Genomic DNA, 16118 nt, shown 5'->3' with positions numbered 1-16118 from the left:
GGTGCTGATACAGAAGACAATTCGTGGCTGCTTAAGGAAAGTAGGATATGTGTTTCCAGTGGGGGAAAAAAAAAGAATGGATGAATTCTATCAAGGGGAAAAAATAAGTGTCTTATAGTTTGTTTGGGATGGAAAAATAAGAGACTAATATGGATACAGAAAGTGATGGAAGGTTTGTGGAAGTGTTCCAGAGAAGAGTTTGGTGCATGGTTGGGAGTGATTAGAATAAATTTGAGTAAAGTAATTTTAAAAGTAAGCTGGTGCCAAATCTGAATTTGACTTTTTTCTTAAGAGAACAAAATTTTCTTGGAATCCTACTTTTGATAACAGATTTTATGGAATTCTTTGCCTTCACGTGATCTGTTTGCTTTTGAGATCTCTTGTAACTTTGACTAAGGAAAAAGCATTATCCACAGTGATCTATGATCTTATTTGTCCAAGTGTTTTGAAACATTTTGATAAACTTCCCAAGTATCAAATTTTAATTTTTGACCTTCAGCTAACTTTGGGACACTTTAGAGGAATCCTGAGTCATCTCAGAGAAATACTAAATTAACTAGGATTATTTGGTACATTAAATTACAAGGAAAGCATTATCACATGAGCAGTAAACCTACTTGGATTATACTGTAATCAGGTGTATAATTGCTTTTTACATCTTATTTATAGATATTGTACTTTAAGGCTGTTGCAAAATGGCTTCATCTTCAGGGAGATTCACAGGAAGATTATGGAAACTGTCACAACAGCTGCACATCAAGATGCTGGTGTACGAGGATTCTAGCCCATACTGACCTAAAACAAGGGCTGGGCCTATAGATGAGGTATCCAGAGGCTTTTACTCCCTGATAAGGCAGGGTCAGTGCCCCTGCTCAGCCTTGAAGCAGTTACAGAAGATGGATCGTCACCCCCCTGCTTCCCATAAGAATAAAGGAGTGAAATCTATGAGGGGGGAATGAAATGGGCAGGGCGCAAACTTTAAAAAGAATGACGTAGACTTTGAGGATATGACAGAGACTGGTTAGAACCAACTGGGTCCAAGATGGTGGGTGATTTGCCTTCTAGTAGACCTCGAGTTTCTATATGCTCACTGCAGTGCATTAGCAGGCTAAATGGCGCACCACAAGAGCACTGAGGATGAATGTTAACATTAATTTTTAGAATGTCTGTTAAGTGGATAGTGTAATGTAAGATGGGTATGTCCTGGTATTGTTACATTTTATCTTAAAATGTATGTCATAGCAACTTAGTTAAGCTGCTTTGTCAAAAGCATTGTAATCAAGGAAGCAGGATCAAGATGGCGGAGGCGTAAGATCACACAGAACGTGTAATGAACACTGGCAGAAGACCTCAGACCTCCAAAAAGGACAAGAAACTGTCCATGTAACTGGGTAGGGAAAAAAAAGGATTCAGGATGGGACCAGCACTCCTGAGAGGTAGCTGTGAAAAGGGGAAAGGAACCCACACCCTGGGAAGCCACCTAACTGACGGGGCGATCAGCTGGACGGAGGGGGGAACCTCAACGTCTCAGAAAAGCACAGCAGCTGGACTGAGGAAGGCAAAGGAGAGCTGCACAAACTGTCGGTACTGCCACTACGGACACCACAGCCTGAGACCCTCGGGTGTGGGTGCCGAGACTCAGGCTCGAGGTCAGTTCCAGAGAGAGGACCAGGATTGGCAGTGCGGAGACAGCTTGAGGGGCCAGGGAGCAGCACACCACAGCTAAGTGAGCGTGGGAGGAGGCCTGGGCCTGCAGGAGAAACCAGGTGCCATTGCTGCGGAGGGTGAGAGGAGAGGGGTGGGGACCACTGCAGGAACACCGTTCTCTGCTCATGCATGGGCACTCGGGCAGTGGGGCCCCTCTTGGCTGGGCTAAAACTGCTGTACCCAACTCAGACTCCAGAGGTGGGTGAGATGGGCATGGCCTGCTACCACTGAGGGTCCTGTGACCAATCACTACCTGTCACTTCAGGGGTCACTGCTGAGGAGGCCTCTGCAACTGAACACCACCTGTTGCCCTCACTCCCTGGGGGTACACACACCCTGCCATTGCCACTGTCAAGGGCTCTTGGCACTGCCCCCACCTCCCTGAGGGTCACTGCCACTGCTAAGGGCCCTGCAAGCAGGCATAGCATACAGCCCCCACACCTCCATGGGTCCTCACCACTCCCAAGGGCCTGGTGACCAGGTGCTGCCTGCAGACACTGTCCATTGCCCCTACCTGCTAGGAAGCACGTGCAGGCCATGTACCTTCACACCCCCTATCAAGTGGATAACAGCTTGCACACACTGAGGAAAGTGCAAGTATCCACACCAAAACCAAACCTTACACTAAAGTAAACCCACACAAACTATCCAGGGATGCTCCCACAAATATAGGGAGTTCCTGTCGTGGCTCTGTGGTTAACAAACCCAACTAGTATCCATAAGAACACGGGGTTTGATCCCTGGCCTTGATCAGTAGGTTAAGGATCCTGCATTGCTGTGACATGTGGTGTAGGTCGCAGACACAGCTCGTATCCCTTATTGCTGTGGTGTAGGTCAGTGGCTACAGCTCCAATTTGCCCCCTAGCCTGGGAACCTCCATATGCCATGGGTACGGCCCCAAAAAGACAAGACCAAAAAAAAAATCCAAGAATACAGTAGGTAATTGTTTTCCCTAAACCCACAGACTAAGAAAAATATAAGCAAAAGGAAGAAGCACAGGAACCAGTCCCAGTTAAGAGAACAGGAGAATCCCCTGGAGGAGCAAACAATGAAGACCTCTACTGTCTAACAGACACCGAGTTCATAAAGGAGATAGTGAAAATAGTGAAGAAATCAAGGGTAACACAGATTACTTTATAAAAAGGAACTAGAGTAGAAACTACAGGAGGAATTGGGAGTTCCCATCATGGCTCAGTGGTTAATGAATCTGACTAGTAACCATGAGGTTGCAGGTTCGATCCCTGGCCTTGCTCACTGGGTTAAGGATCCAGCATTGCTGTGAGGTGTGGTGTAGGTTGCAGACACGACTTGGATCCCACATTGCTCTGGCATAGGCCAGCAGCTACAGCTCCAATTAGACCCCTAGCCTGGGAACCTCCATATGCTGCGGGAGCAGCCCTCGAAATGGCAAAAAGACAAAAACTACGAGGAGGAGCTAAGAAAAATTAGGAAAGGCATGTGCAGAGCTGAAAGCTGAGTTAAAGGCATTGAACCACAAAATGAATAAGCCAATGGAATAAGTGACTTGGAAGACAGAAAAATAGAAATCACCCAGAAAACCAAATGAAAAAAGAAAGCAACATAAGAGATCTATGGGACAATATAAAGTGTACCAATTTACACACAACAGGGATGCCAGAGGAAAAGAAAAAGGGGATTAAAAATATACTTGAGGCGCTCCTGATGTGGTGCAGTGGGTCAATCTGACTGAAGCACCTTTGGTCACTGTAGAGGTATGGGTTTGATCCCGGTGTAGTGGGTTAAGGACCCAGCATTGCCCCAGATGTTGTGTAGGTTGTAGCTGTTGTTCACATTCAGTCCCTGGCCCAGGAACTTTCATCTGCTGCAGTGTAGACATAAAAAATTACAGAAAATCTTTTGAAGAAATTATGGTTGAAAACTTTCCAGATCTAAAGAAGGAAACATATCTAGACACAGGAAGCACAGAAGGCCCCAAATTAGTTGAACTCAAACAGACCTACACTAAGACGTATTATAATAAAAATGGCAAAAGTTAAAGGAGCGGATTCTAAAGGCAGCAAGAGAAAAACAATTATAAGGGACCCCCCCCCATAAGGCTATCAGACCAAGTGGGATTCATCTGAAGTTGCACAAGGATGGTTCAACATATGAAAATTGTCATATACCACATTAACAAAAGTCCAAAACCACATGATCATCTTAATAGTAGCAGAAAAAGCATTTGACAAAATTCAACATCCATTCATGATTAAAAACTTACCAAAGTGGGTATACATGTATAAAAGCTGGTTATGACACTCCCACAGGCCAATAGAATAATCAACAGAGAAAAGCTGAAAGCCTTTGTACTACAATCTGGAAGAAGGATGCCCACTCACCACTTTTATTCAACATAGTATTGGAAGTCCTAGCCACAGCAATCAGACAAAAGAAATAAAAGGTATCCAAATTGGAAGAGGTAAAACTGTCACTATATGCAGGTGACATGATACTATACATTGAAGCACTAAGCACTCCAAGCAAAAACTACTCGATCTGGTCAATGAATTCAGGAAAGTAGCAGGATACAAGATTAACATTCAGAAATCAGTTGCATTTCTATATAGAACAATGAAATATTAGAAAAGGAATATTAAAAACCTTTTAAAATTGCACCCCCAAAAATTAAATACCTAGGAATAAACCTGACCAAGGAGATGAAAGTCTTATGTGCTGACAACTATAAAACAATAATAGGGAGTTCCCATCGTGGCACAGTGGTTAACAAATCCAACTAGGAACCATGAGGTTGCAGGTTTGATCCCTGGCCTTGCTCAGTGGGTTGAGGATCCGGTGTTGCCATGAGCTGTGGTGTAGGTCGCAGATGCGGCTCGGGTTCCGAGTTGCTGTGGCTGTGGTGTAGACTGGTGGCTACAGCTCCAATTAGACCCCTAGCCTGGGAACCTCCATATGCCACAAGTGTGGCCCTAGAAAAGGCAAAAAGACAAAAAACAAAAACAAAAACATTAATAATGGAAATTAAAGAGGATTCAAAGAAATGGAAAGATATTCCATGCTCCTGAATTGGAAGAATTAATATTGTTAAAATGGCCATACTACCCAAAGCAACCTACAGATTTAATGTGATCACTGTCAAATTACCCATGACATTTTTCACAAATCTAGAATAATACAAAAATTTATATGGAACCATAAAAGACCCAGAATTGCCAAAGCTATCCTGAGGGGGAAAAGAAATCAAACAGGTGGCATAACTCTCCTAGACTTCAGACAGTATTACAAAGCTATGGTAATTAAGACAGTGTGGTACTGGTACAAAAACACACCAATCAACAGAACAGAATAGACAGCCCAGAGATAAACCCAGACACCTTTGGTCAATTAATCTTCAACAAAGGAGACAAGAATATAAAATGGGAAAAAGTCTCTTAAGCAAGTGGTGCTGGGGAAACTGGACAGCTGCATATAAATCAATACCCTCACACCATGCACACAAATCAACTCAAAATGGCTTAAAGACTTAAACGTAAGACATGACACCATAAATCTCCTAAAAGAACATAAGCAAAATGTCTGACATCAAGCATACAGATGTTTTCTTAGGTCAGTCTCCCAAAGCAATAGAAATAAAAATAAATGGGACATAAACTTATAAGCTTTTGCACAGCAAAGGAAACCATAAACAAAATGAAAAGACAACCTCTGGAATGGGAGAAAATTGCAAATGATGCAACTGACAAGGGCTTAATCTCCAAAATATACAATTTTTACAACCCAACAAGAAAAAAAAACAACCCAATCAAAAAATGGGCAGAAGACCTAAACAGACATTTCTCCAAAGACATAGGGATGGCCAACAGGCACATGAAAAAATGCTCAACATCACTAATTACTACAGAAAAGCAAATCAAAACTACAATGAGTTACCAACTCATACTGGTTTAATAAAATTAATAAAATTTAATTGAAAATTTTAAATAGTAATCAGATCTTTAACCTTTTGGCTTTTAAAGACTTTTTGTCATTCGTAAGACAAACCGATGCTCTGCAAAACTGGATCATCTTCCAGAGATTCACAGAAAGGGCATGTCTCTGATAACTTTTAAGTCACATTACTAAACTAGGTAAATTTTAAAAGTTTAATGGAAACTGTTAACAAAAAGGATTAGCCACATAGGATTGAGTAAACTGATGAATGCGGTTATAATCTTTATGGTTTCTGTCTGAAACATTACTAGCTTTTAATCTGTTTTCCCAGCTCTGGATGAAGGCCAGATGCTCCACGATCTGCAACCAGATTAACACCAGGCTACAGTCATTCAAATTATTTAAGGCCGCACCCATGGCATATGGTTCCCAGGATAGGGGTCGAATCAGAGCTGTAGCTGCCGACCTACACCACAGCCATACACACAGCAACGTAGGATTTGAGCCATGTTTTCCACCTACACCACAGCTGATGGCAATGTCACATCCTTAACCCACTGAGCGAGGCCAGGGATCAAACCTGCGCCCTCATGGATGCTAGTCAGATTCATTTCTGCTGAGCCATGATGAGAACTCCTGGTCATTTAAATTTAAACCATATGAGGGATAACCAGCCTAGTAACACTAGGAAATTTGGTTGGGTGCCTTGTAGGCAAAGCCAATATATAATTTCCCTTAAAACTAAGAACTGGTATAGAACAACTTAAGTCGAATGACCTGGGAATATACTAGGCTGCACCAAATGGAAGTTCTTGACTTAAATTCTGGCTTATGACCTTATTAATACTGCTAGCTGTATTTGTTTTATATTGCCTGTTTTACAAAATTGTTTCTTGCATTACCAAATGTGTGACTGAGCCTCTGATAAAGTGACAACACATAGTTCTATCCAAAATCAATTACTGTAATGGTGTGACACTAGATATGGGCAGAAGCAACAGAGGGAATATCTTCTTGGAACTTAAGAGACCAGTAAGACAGGGGCCCAGAGACTTGGCTATTGTTAATAAGACCTAGTCCAACATTAGCACATTGAGTGTCCTATCAGTGAAATCTCTGCCAGAGCTGGGAATAATTCATAGCACTGTGGAACAAAATGGTCATGAAATGCCCCCCAAACCACAAAGGGCCCCTGCCAACTAAAAACTGCCATGCCATCTGCCTCTGTAAGGATTAAGTCAATGGCCACTGTGGCCACTGACCTTCAAAGCACCCTGAAAGGAGATCAGAAGTTAGGCCCTCTGAAAAAGTGTCAGGAGAGGCCTTCAAATAGTTAGATAGGAGTTCCCGTCATGGTGCAGTGGTTAACGAATCCAACTAGGAACCATGAGGTTGCGGGTTCAATCCCTGGCCTCACTCAGTGGGTTAAGGATCTGGTGTTGCCATGAGCTATGGTGTAGATCACAGATGCGGCTCAGATCCTGAGTTGCTGTGGCTTGGGTGTAGGCCGGTGGCTACAGCTCCGACTAGACCCCTGGCCTGGGAACCTCCATATGCCGCGGGTGTGGCCCTAGAAAAGACAAAAAAAAAAAAAAAAAAAAGATTCAGGTGAGGATTTTTTATAAGCCCAGACGACTGACCAGACAGCCTGGAAACTCACCCCATTCCCATAAAACCCAAGCCTGCGAGACACACAGCATGGTGTGCTCTCCTGGGTGCCCTCACCTGCTGCTCTCCACCCAGGCCCCCTTCCCAAAAAGTGTCTTGCTCTGTCAGCAAAGTTGTGTCCTCAGACAACTCATTTCCGAGGGTCAGACGAGAGCCCATGCTTGGGCCCTGGAAGGGGGTTCCTGCTTCCTGCAACAACACCTGACTTAGAATTACTTGGGGCATCAGTTAGGCCAAGGGCTCAAACCCCTCTGGGGATCTCTGAGCCTTTTACAGATAAAATAGATAAAATGGACAGGGAATAAAAGGAAAGAAAAACTTCTAAGACTCCTATAAGATCAAAAACTTATTGACTGGATCCTAATGAAAGCTAAAGTTTAAGGTATAAGTGGACAGAATTAAGGTGGAAGTGTATAGTTTTTTTGGGTTTTTTTGGGTCTTTTTGTCTTTTTACGTCCACACCCACAGCATTTGGAGGTTCCCAGGATAGGGGTCAAATTGGAGCTGTAGCCACTGGCCTACGCCACAGCCACAGCAATTTGAGATCAAGCCACATCTGTGACCTACACCACTGCTCATGGCAATGCCAGATCCTTAACCCACTGAGTGAGGCCAGGGATTGAATCTGTGTCCTCATGGATACTAGTCAGGTTCTTAACCTGCTGAGCCACAATAGAAACCCCTAGCTTTTTTTAAGTGAAGCCATAAGACCTCTTCTTTTGCCTGTTAATATTTCTGTGTGCACATTATACCTATGAGCTATCGCTACCTCTGGAAAGTGTTATCAAAATTGAATTTATAAAGAGTTCTATTTAGATGACTTAAAAGTAAGTGCTTACAAATTAAAGAGAAACTGGCCAAAATGACTTTAAGGTTCACGTGAACTGGGAAATACTCAATATTAAGTTATCTGGCACTAAAGTTAATTAAAGTATGTTAATCTAATTAATATAGGCATGTCTTTAGAGTCATCAACACTAAGCAAAATATTTTTATTATAATTAGGTTTAATCTAAGTCAAATAAGACCTTATTATATCTGTTGCAAACTTGTCAACAAGGAAAATGACTTGATATGGTGAAACTTTATAGTAAATGTAAATAAGATAAGGCTTCTGGTAAACTCTAAAATAATTATATTTAGAAATGTCTGCTTAAGTAAATCTCCCTAGATATTTTGGTAACTTAAAGTTCTTGAGTTGTGCAAATTTAAGAGATGAAAGTTTATTGAATAGCTAGGTTATTCCCAAATAAGATACTGAGACAGCGGTTACCAAACAGAGAAAGTGTGAAGGTATTTAGGACTATTAATTAATATATTCAGAGCCACCCTGAGATGTTCTCTATAAGAAAACAAATGTTTTAGAAAATATCACTGGTATTTATCTCCATCAATCTACAGAATGCTAACATAAAAAGCAGTTCATAATTGCTTACTTCCTAGTTTTCACTAAAAATTAAGGTTTTTAAGTGGTGAAGATTCTAATTAAACATGTAATTAAAGCTAACAGAAATAATAAGGAAGCATTTCAGCACACGGTAGAGAAGTAGGATGTGTATTCTTAGTAAAGAAGGTATGAGGACAACTCAACAGCAACAAAAAACAAACAACCTAATTGAAAAATGGTTAGAAGACTTAAATAGACATTTCTCCAAAGAAGACATATGGATGGTCGAAGGCACATGAAAAAAAAATGCTCAACACTACTAATTATCAGAGAAATCCAAATCAAAACTACAATAAAGTACCACCTCACAGCAGTCAGAATGGCCATCATTAATAAGTCTACAAATAACAAAAGCTGGAGAGGGTGTGGAGAAAAGGATACCCTCTTACATTGCTGGTAGAATGTAAATTGGTACAACCACTATGGAAAACAGTATGGAGGTACCTCAGAAAATGAAATATAAATATAAATATAGAACTACCATATGACCCAGCAACCCCACTCCTGGGCATATATGTGGACAAAACCTTCATTCAGAAAGATACACGGGAGTTTCCGTTGTGGCACATCAGAAACAAATCCGACTAGGAACCATGAGGTTTCGGGTTTGGTTCCCTGGCCTCACTCAGTGGGTTAAGGACCTAGTGTTGCCGTAAGCTGTGGTGTAGGTTGCAGACATGGCTCAGATCTGGCGTTGCTGTGGCTGTGGTGTAGGCCTCCATATGCCACAGGTGCAGCCCTAAAAATAGCAGAAAAGAAAAGAAAAGAACATGCACCCTTGTGTTCATAGCACACTATTCAAAATAGCTGAGACAAGGAAATAACCTAAGTGTCCACTGACAGATGAATGGCTTAAGATGTGGTATATACACAGTGGAATACTACCCAGCCATAAAAAAGAACAAAATAATGCAATTCACAGCAACATGGATAGAACTAGAGATTCTTATGCTAAGTAAGTCAGAAAGACAAATACCGATACCATATGATGTCACTTATATGTGGAATCTAAAATATGGCACAGATGAAACTATCTACAGAATAGAAACAGACTCACAGACATAGAGAACAGACTTGTGGTTGCCAAGGTGCAGGGAGAGGGTGTGGGATGGACTGAGAGTTTGGGTTTAGTAGATACAAACTATTCCACTTAGAATGGATAAACAATGAGGTCCTGCTGTACAGCACACGAACTATGTCCAATCACTTGTGGTTTTTATTGTTGTTGTTTTTTGTCTTTTCAGGGCCATGCCCTTGGCATATGGAAGTTCCCAGGTTAAGTAAAAGTCAGATCAGAGCTGCAGCTACTGGCCTACACCACAGCCACAGTAACACCAGATCTGAGCCGCTTCTACACCACAGCTCATGGCACTGCCGGATCCTTAACCCACTGAGGGAGGCCAGAGATCTAATCCGCAGCCTCATGGTTACTAGTTGTGCTCATAACCCACTGGGCCACTACGGGAACTTCCCCAATCACTTGTCCCGGAACATGATGAAAGATAATGAGAGAGAGAGTATGTATATATGTATGACTGGGTCACTTTGCTGTATAGCAGAAATTGACAGAACAATGTAAATCAACTCTAATGAAAAAATTTAAGAAAAAAAGGTATGAGGAATGGATTACATTTTATTGAGGGAAAGGAAAGGATGTCATAGAGTTGGTTTGGGGATGAAAAAGGAAGGGACAAAATAACATAGATACAGAAAGTGATGAAAGGCTGTGGAAAAGAACCTTGAAAAAGTTTTACTCATGGTCAGAATCAACTAAATTTAGATGGAAGTTACTTAAGTAAATGGCTTTTGTAAATAATCTCTTACAAGGCTGGAATTTGCTTTCTCTCTCTGTTAAGATGAAGTTTCTTATAGTGCTCCTTTTTGATAACAGAATATGTTTTTCTGTGCCCTTAAGTGATCTGCATTTGTTTCTTTTTTCTTTTCTTTTCTTTCTTTTTTTTTTTTTTTTTTGTCTTTTTGCCATTTTCTTGGGCTGCTCCTGAGGCATATGGAGGTTCCAAGGCTAGGGGTCTAATCGGAGCTGTAGCCACCGGCCTATGCCAGAGCCACAGCAACTCGGGATCCGAGCCACGTCTGCAACCTACACCACAGCTCACGGCAACGCGGGATCCTTAACCCACTGAGCAAGGGCAGGGATCGAACCCGCAACCTCATGGTTCCTAGTTGGATTCGTTAACCACTGAGCCACAACAGGAACTCCTGCATTTGTTTCTTCTGAAATTTTCCTGACTGGTTAAAGAAGTACTGTTTCATAGAGACCTATGATCTTGTGTTTTAAAACCCTTTGAGATTTTTAACTAACTTCCCAAATATTAAAATCTAATTAAAGTTCTTTTCAGTAGCTCACGTCCCGAAACTTAATATGGTATTTTATAATGTATCCTACCATCTGATGTATTAAAAAGCGCAGCTGGACCAGAAGGAAAATTCTAGTCCAGATTTTGACATTCAGATCTGTATGTATGGGAATGTCTCTTAAAACTTTCAGAGTTGCTTTTTCTCATCTATAAAATAAAGGGGTTAGACTAGACACTAATAAATATCCCTTTTGTGTTTGTTTCCTGGTAGATCTAAAGTTCAATATTCTCTGATTCTTTTAGAATTTATAAATGATTGCTGATATTACCATTCTGGGAATGCTAATCATTTTTTTTTTTTTTTTTTTTTTTTTAAGGTCACAGCATATGGAAGTTTCTGGGCCAGGGACTGAATCTGAGCTCCAGCTGTGACCTACGCCATAGCTGCAGCAATGCCAGATCCTTTAATCCACTGTGCCAGGCCAAAGATTGAACTGGCATCCTGGTGCTGCAGAGATGGTGTGATCCCATTGCACCACAGTAGGAACTCTCTAACTAAGGTCCTTATAGCCTCCAGTTGCCTCTGGGATGCTTCAAGGAATCCTGAAACACCTCAGAGGGGAATGTTCACTAATTAGGCTTACTTGGTGTGTAAAATTATTTGTCAAGTGACTGGAGTGATTAGAGATGAATCTTAGGTTATAGTGTGTGGGTATTCCAAAACTTCTATGGAATTCCTAACATATGCCCTGATATGTTATCAATCATAATTCTAGTTATCTTAAAATGTTATGTCACAGAAATATCCAAGTTTCTTCCCAAATGCATTGTACTTCAATATTTAACCATGCTATTTGAAGTTTGTTCCTTCAGAGACAACCATTATGTTACACTGATGCTTTTGCAAAATGAAGATCGTCAAGAAGACTCAAAAAGTTTTTAAACAATATGAAGTTTCTGAGACTTTAGATAATACCATTGAACTGGACAGCAAATGACGATGCTATTGGAAAACCTGATGACTTCATCAAGATCAGTGGAAACTAAATGGGACTAAATGAACTGGTAAAGGGGATTTACAACTTTATGACATTTTGGGAAATATACCAGCTTTAACCTTTGTTTTCCAGAAAACTTCTCCTCTTATGCTAGCTATGACTTACAAGTTGATAAAGTACAAACACCTTTGTAAAGAAAGATATAACACTTTTCCTTTCCTCTCTACCTGATCTTTCCAGAATTTGGCTTCTCCAGCTGGCTCACCTATGGACTTGATGTTTATTACAACTTATAGCTAGTTATACCAATCTTTGTTTTATTTTATTTTATTTTTTTTTGTCTTTTTGCTATTTCTTGGGCCGCTCCCGCGGCATATGGAGGTTCCCAGGCTAGGGGTTGAATTGGAGCTGTAGCCACCGGCTTACGCCAGAGCCACAGCAACGCGGGATCCGAGCCGTGTCTGCAACCTACACCACAGCTCACGGCAACGCCGGATCGTTAACCCACTGAGCAAGGGCAAGGACCGAACCCGCAACCTCATGGTTCCTAGTCGGATTCGTTAACCATTGCGCCACGACGGGAACTCCAATCTTTGTTTTAATGTGTTCTTTGTTTCCAAATGGTTTATGCTTTATGTCTCCCCCTGCACTATGACTTCGTCAGCATTACTGGCTGTATTATTTATCTCCTATTTTATAAGACTGTTGTCTCTTAAAATACTCAGTGTGTAACCAGGCCTTTGACAAAACTGATGATAGCTAAATACCTTAAGGAAATAGATCACACTCATGACTCTTACGGAATAAATGTAATAGTGTGACTCTAGGGATGGGAAGAAGCAACACAGGAAAATATCTCCTGCATCGTAACAGACTAGTACAACAGAGGATCCAGTGAATCTTTAGTTATCGACAGGGCCTAATCCAGAAATCAGCACCTGCAGTGTCCTGTCAACAAGAATTTTCGCCTGATCTGGGATGAACCTCCCAGGGCCTTGGGACAAAAATTGGTCATGAAGCCTCTCTCACACATTGGTCAAATTTCAGACAAAGAGAAGGCCCTGAGAAAATACTGCCTGTCATATCAGTAACAAAGGATGTCACAGTCCCCGTGATGGCAGCCACCTCCAAGGGTGAGCCAGTGAGCCCTCAGGGCACTCAGGAAGGAAACAGAGAACACTGCCATCTAGCAGCCATCAGGCTGCAGCCACTCCTCAAGGTGAGCCCCGAGGAAACTCAGGATGGGAAGACACAGGAGGCTGGCCCCTGGAGAGCCGAGGTGCATGCACATCAAAGGAAAGATTTCAATGAGCCCAGACCTTGCATCTTCCCATACATGGAAAAGTGCTAAATCCCCGACCTGAGATGTCTAGTTTTCTGCTATTAGCAGTACTGTTTTGTTCCTACTACCTGCCCTTTGTTGCTAAACTCCTGTGTATCCTAGCTCCCACCTCTCCTCCTTGGAGCGGTTTTCTCAGGGTTACTTGAGAGGCTGCCTCTCGAGCTGAAGTCCTCAGTTTTGTCCACCAAATAAGACTTAACTCTCAACTTTTAGGTTGTGCATATATTTTTTCAGTCGACAGACATGTGCACCAAGACACACACATACATACCCAAGATAAGAGCCAAACTAATTCCCAAAGACTTTGCTTCAATAGCACAAAGCTAAGGAATTGCACACCACTTACTATCCCTTTCTCAAAACAGTTCACCTGAAATATCGTGCTGTAATTAATTTAGCCATTAGGGGCCGTTTCTATCTGGACCCCAAGGAATACTGTGGCCAAGTAGTGTTACAATAAAATAACAATTTCTTTCTTTACAGGGAAGCATAGCTGAAAATGTCCCAGTTTTGTAAAATACACCCAGAGGACTCCAAGAAGGAACAGGGCCCAGATTTCACGTTCTTTTTTCACACAGTCAGGTATCACCAGAACCAGGCCGACCAGTATGGGCCTGTCAGTGTCATGGCTCCCTAGCATGAAGATGGCAAGTTTCCTACCGGCCATTCCGAGGGCGCAGACCAGCTTTGCTCTCACAGGAAGGGACTGCAAGTAGTGCCAGATGACCTGGAGACCTCGATCCAGAGGGAGAATCTAGTTAGAATGGCTGAAAAACAGACGGCCAGGCCTTCTTCCTCCCCACCCCCCAGGAGGGAAATTCCTACCAAAGTCACCCAGCTGGGAGGGACACTCGGTGCCGGCACACACATGGTCCCCCCACCTACAGGCCGGGCCCCAAGCCCTCTTCCTCCATTAGTTCAAAGCACCAGAGGCTGGTGATGCCCAGTTGGCGGCAGGCACACGGGGCTACCCTGGAGACACAAGCTGGACCTGCTGGATGGGGTCCAAGAGCTGCCACCAGCCACGGGCCGATGGGCCATGGGGTTTGGGGGAGCACCCACTGGGGACAAGTGCACCGTTGGGGTGCTACGAGAAAGTACCACTAGGACCTTTGAAGGTTTCCTCAGCCCGTACAGTGTAGACCAGGAGCCCATCAGGAAGCAGATGGAGGAGACCGAGGACCCTGCAAGTGGCTGAGGCTTCGACAGGCCCTGTGGGGACAGAAGGAGCATCTCCAGGACCTGCCTGCAGTGCAGCCCAGAGCTGGGCCAGAAGAATGAGCAGGTGAGCCTCAGGTAGGCAAGGCCTCCCTCCACCCTTGCCCTCCCCTGCAGGCCCTCGCCCCATGGACGCCACTCTTTGATGGGCTTGAGTTTGAGGCCTTGTTCTCACAGCCTGAAAGCAGCGCCCCCAGTGGGGGAGCACAGGATGGAATTCCATTTTTTCACATCATTAAAGATGATCAGGTAGGACAACATGTACACTGTACAAATTTGCTGAAAAAGGGAAGCTTTATTTAAAAAGAGAAATAGGAGTTCCCGTTGTGGCTCAGCAGAAACTAATCTGACTAGCATCCATGAGGATGCAGGTTCGATCCCTGGCCTTGCTCAGTGGGTTGAGGATCCGGTGTGGTGAGAGCTGTGGCATAGGTCACAGCTCGGATCCTGAGTTCCTAAGGCTGTGGTGTAGGCCGGCAGCTACAGCTCTGATTCGACCCCTAGCCTGGGAACCTCCATATGCCGCGAGTGCGGCTTTAAAAAAAAGACAAAAAATAAAATAAAATAAAGAGAAAAAAGCTCTCCCATTAGAGCAAATGTTTAGTAAAGCCAGAGAATTGAAAGCATCCACAAGGAGTTCCCATTCTGGCTCAGGAGGTTAAGAACCTGACTAGTATCCATGAGGACACAGGTTCGATCCCTGGCCTCGCTCAGTGGGTTAAGGGTCCGGCGTTGCTATGTGCTGCGGCGTAGGGCACAGACGGGGCTTGGATCCCGTGTTGCTGTGGTTGTGGTGCAGGCTGGCAGCTGCAGCTCAGATTTGACCCCTAGCCTGGGAACTTCCATATGCTGTAGGTGCAGCCCTAAGAAAACAAAACAAAACGAAACAAAAAAGACATCCAGAATGGTGTGGGTATCACTCAAGTTTGTTCATTTCAGGTGAGGTGAAAATCCCACTCTTATGACTAGAAATGAGTCTGACTGTCGGGGGGGGCGGGGGGGGGACTTCCTGGGCCAGGCACCTCCTCAGCCTGCCCCCCCTTCCCCCCACCCCATCATGAAGTCACATGGTGGACTCGAGCATCTGAGGGCACAGCTAACGGGACCACCTAACCCGCCATCTCTGCACAGGGGGCTCCACACAACCAACCGGTGTGACAATGGTGCAGGCAGGGGTGGGAGGACGGGCTGTGGGCCCAGTTTCCAGGCTGGCTTCTGTTCAAGTGCAGGAGGCATACAGAGATCCCAGTTTGGCTTTTTCTAACACTTGGACATGTTTAGCAGATGGTCCAGCGCTCATCCCACCACCTGACCAGCCTGATGCTGACAACTGAGCAGACAAGCCTGGCTGACCCGCTCCCCGCCCCAGGCCCCAGCTCCACATCCGGAGTGTTGCCAGCGGCCGCCAGCCTTACCAAGAGCCCAAGCCAGGATGCTGCTCCCTTGATGCCCCCCCATTTATGTTGTGAGCCAAACGGGAAGTCCAATGCCCCCCCTTTTATAGTAGACCC

At 43.6% G+C, this 16118-nt stretch overlaps 2 protein-coding genes across 29 annotated transcripts in view; one reads left to right on the top strand and one right to left on the bottom strand.

Moving 5' to 3' along the window:
• Positions 1 to 1249, top strand: part of LOC106509653 (uncharacterized) — a 39900-nt gene extending 38651 nt beyond the window's left edge. For 15 of the 22 annotated variants that reach the window (XR_014829696.1, XR_014829708.1, XR_014829709.1 and 12 more), the window contains one exon: positions 670 to 1249. The gene's annotated coding sequence lies outside the window, so the exon portion shown is untranslated. Of the gene's footprint in view, positions 254 to 669 lie in introns of those variants that run through there. The other 7 variants (XR_014829702.1, XR_014829695.1, XR_014829700.1 and 4 more) reach the window with 1 other exon arrangement.
• The window catches only part of CLN8 (CLN8 transmembrane ER and ERGIC protein), a 38108-nt gene that overhangs the window by 8490 nt on the left and 13500 nt on the right, over positions 1 to 16118 (bottom strand). For 2 of the 7 annotated variants that reach the window (XM_084998190.1, XM_021074639.2), the window contains 2 exons: positions 14491 to 14601; positions 13597 to 14124 (listed from right to left, as the gene is read on the bottom strand). In XM_084998190.1, the coding sequence (XP_084854316.1) occupies positions 14083 to 14124; positions 14491 to 14601 (153 nt within the window). In that variant the 3' untranslated portion in view covers positions 13597 to 14082. Of the gene's footprint in view, positions 1 to 13596; positions 14125 to 14490; positions 14602 to 16118 lie in introns of those variants that run through there. The other 5 variants (XM_021074640.2, XM_021074636.2, XM_084998191.1 and 2 more) reach the window with 5 other exon arrangements.

This window comes from Sus scrofa, chromosome 15 (genome assembly GCF_054392235.1).
Source record: "Sus scrofa isolate SSC_HxYL_T2T_F1_AM1 chromosome 15, Sscrofa_HxYL_maternal_Yorkshire_Landrace_v2.0, whole genome shotgun sequence".
NCBI classification, from domain to species: Eukaryota; Metazoa; Chordata; class Mammalia; order Artiodactyla; family Suidae; genus Sus; species Sus scrofa.
Note: the sequence above shows the minus strand (reverse complement) of the source record. Positions and strands in the feature narration are given on the sequence as shown.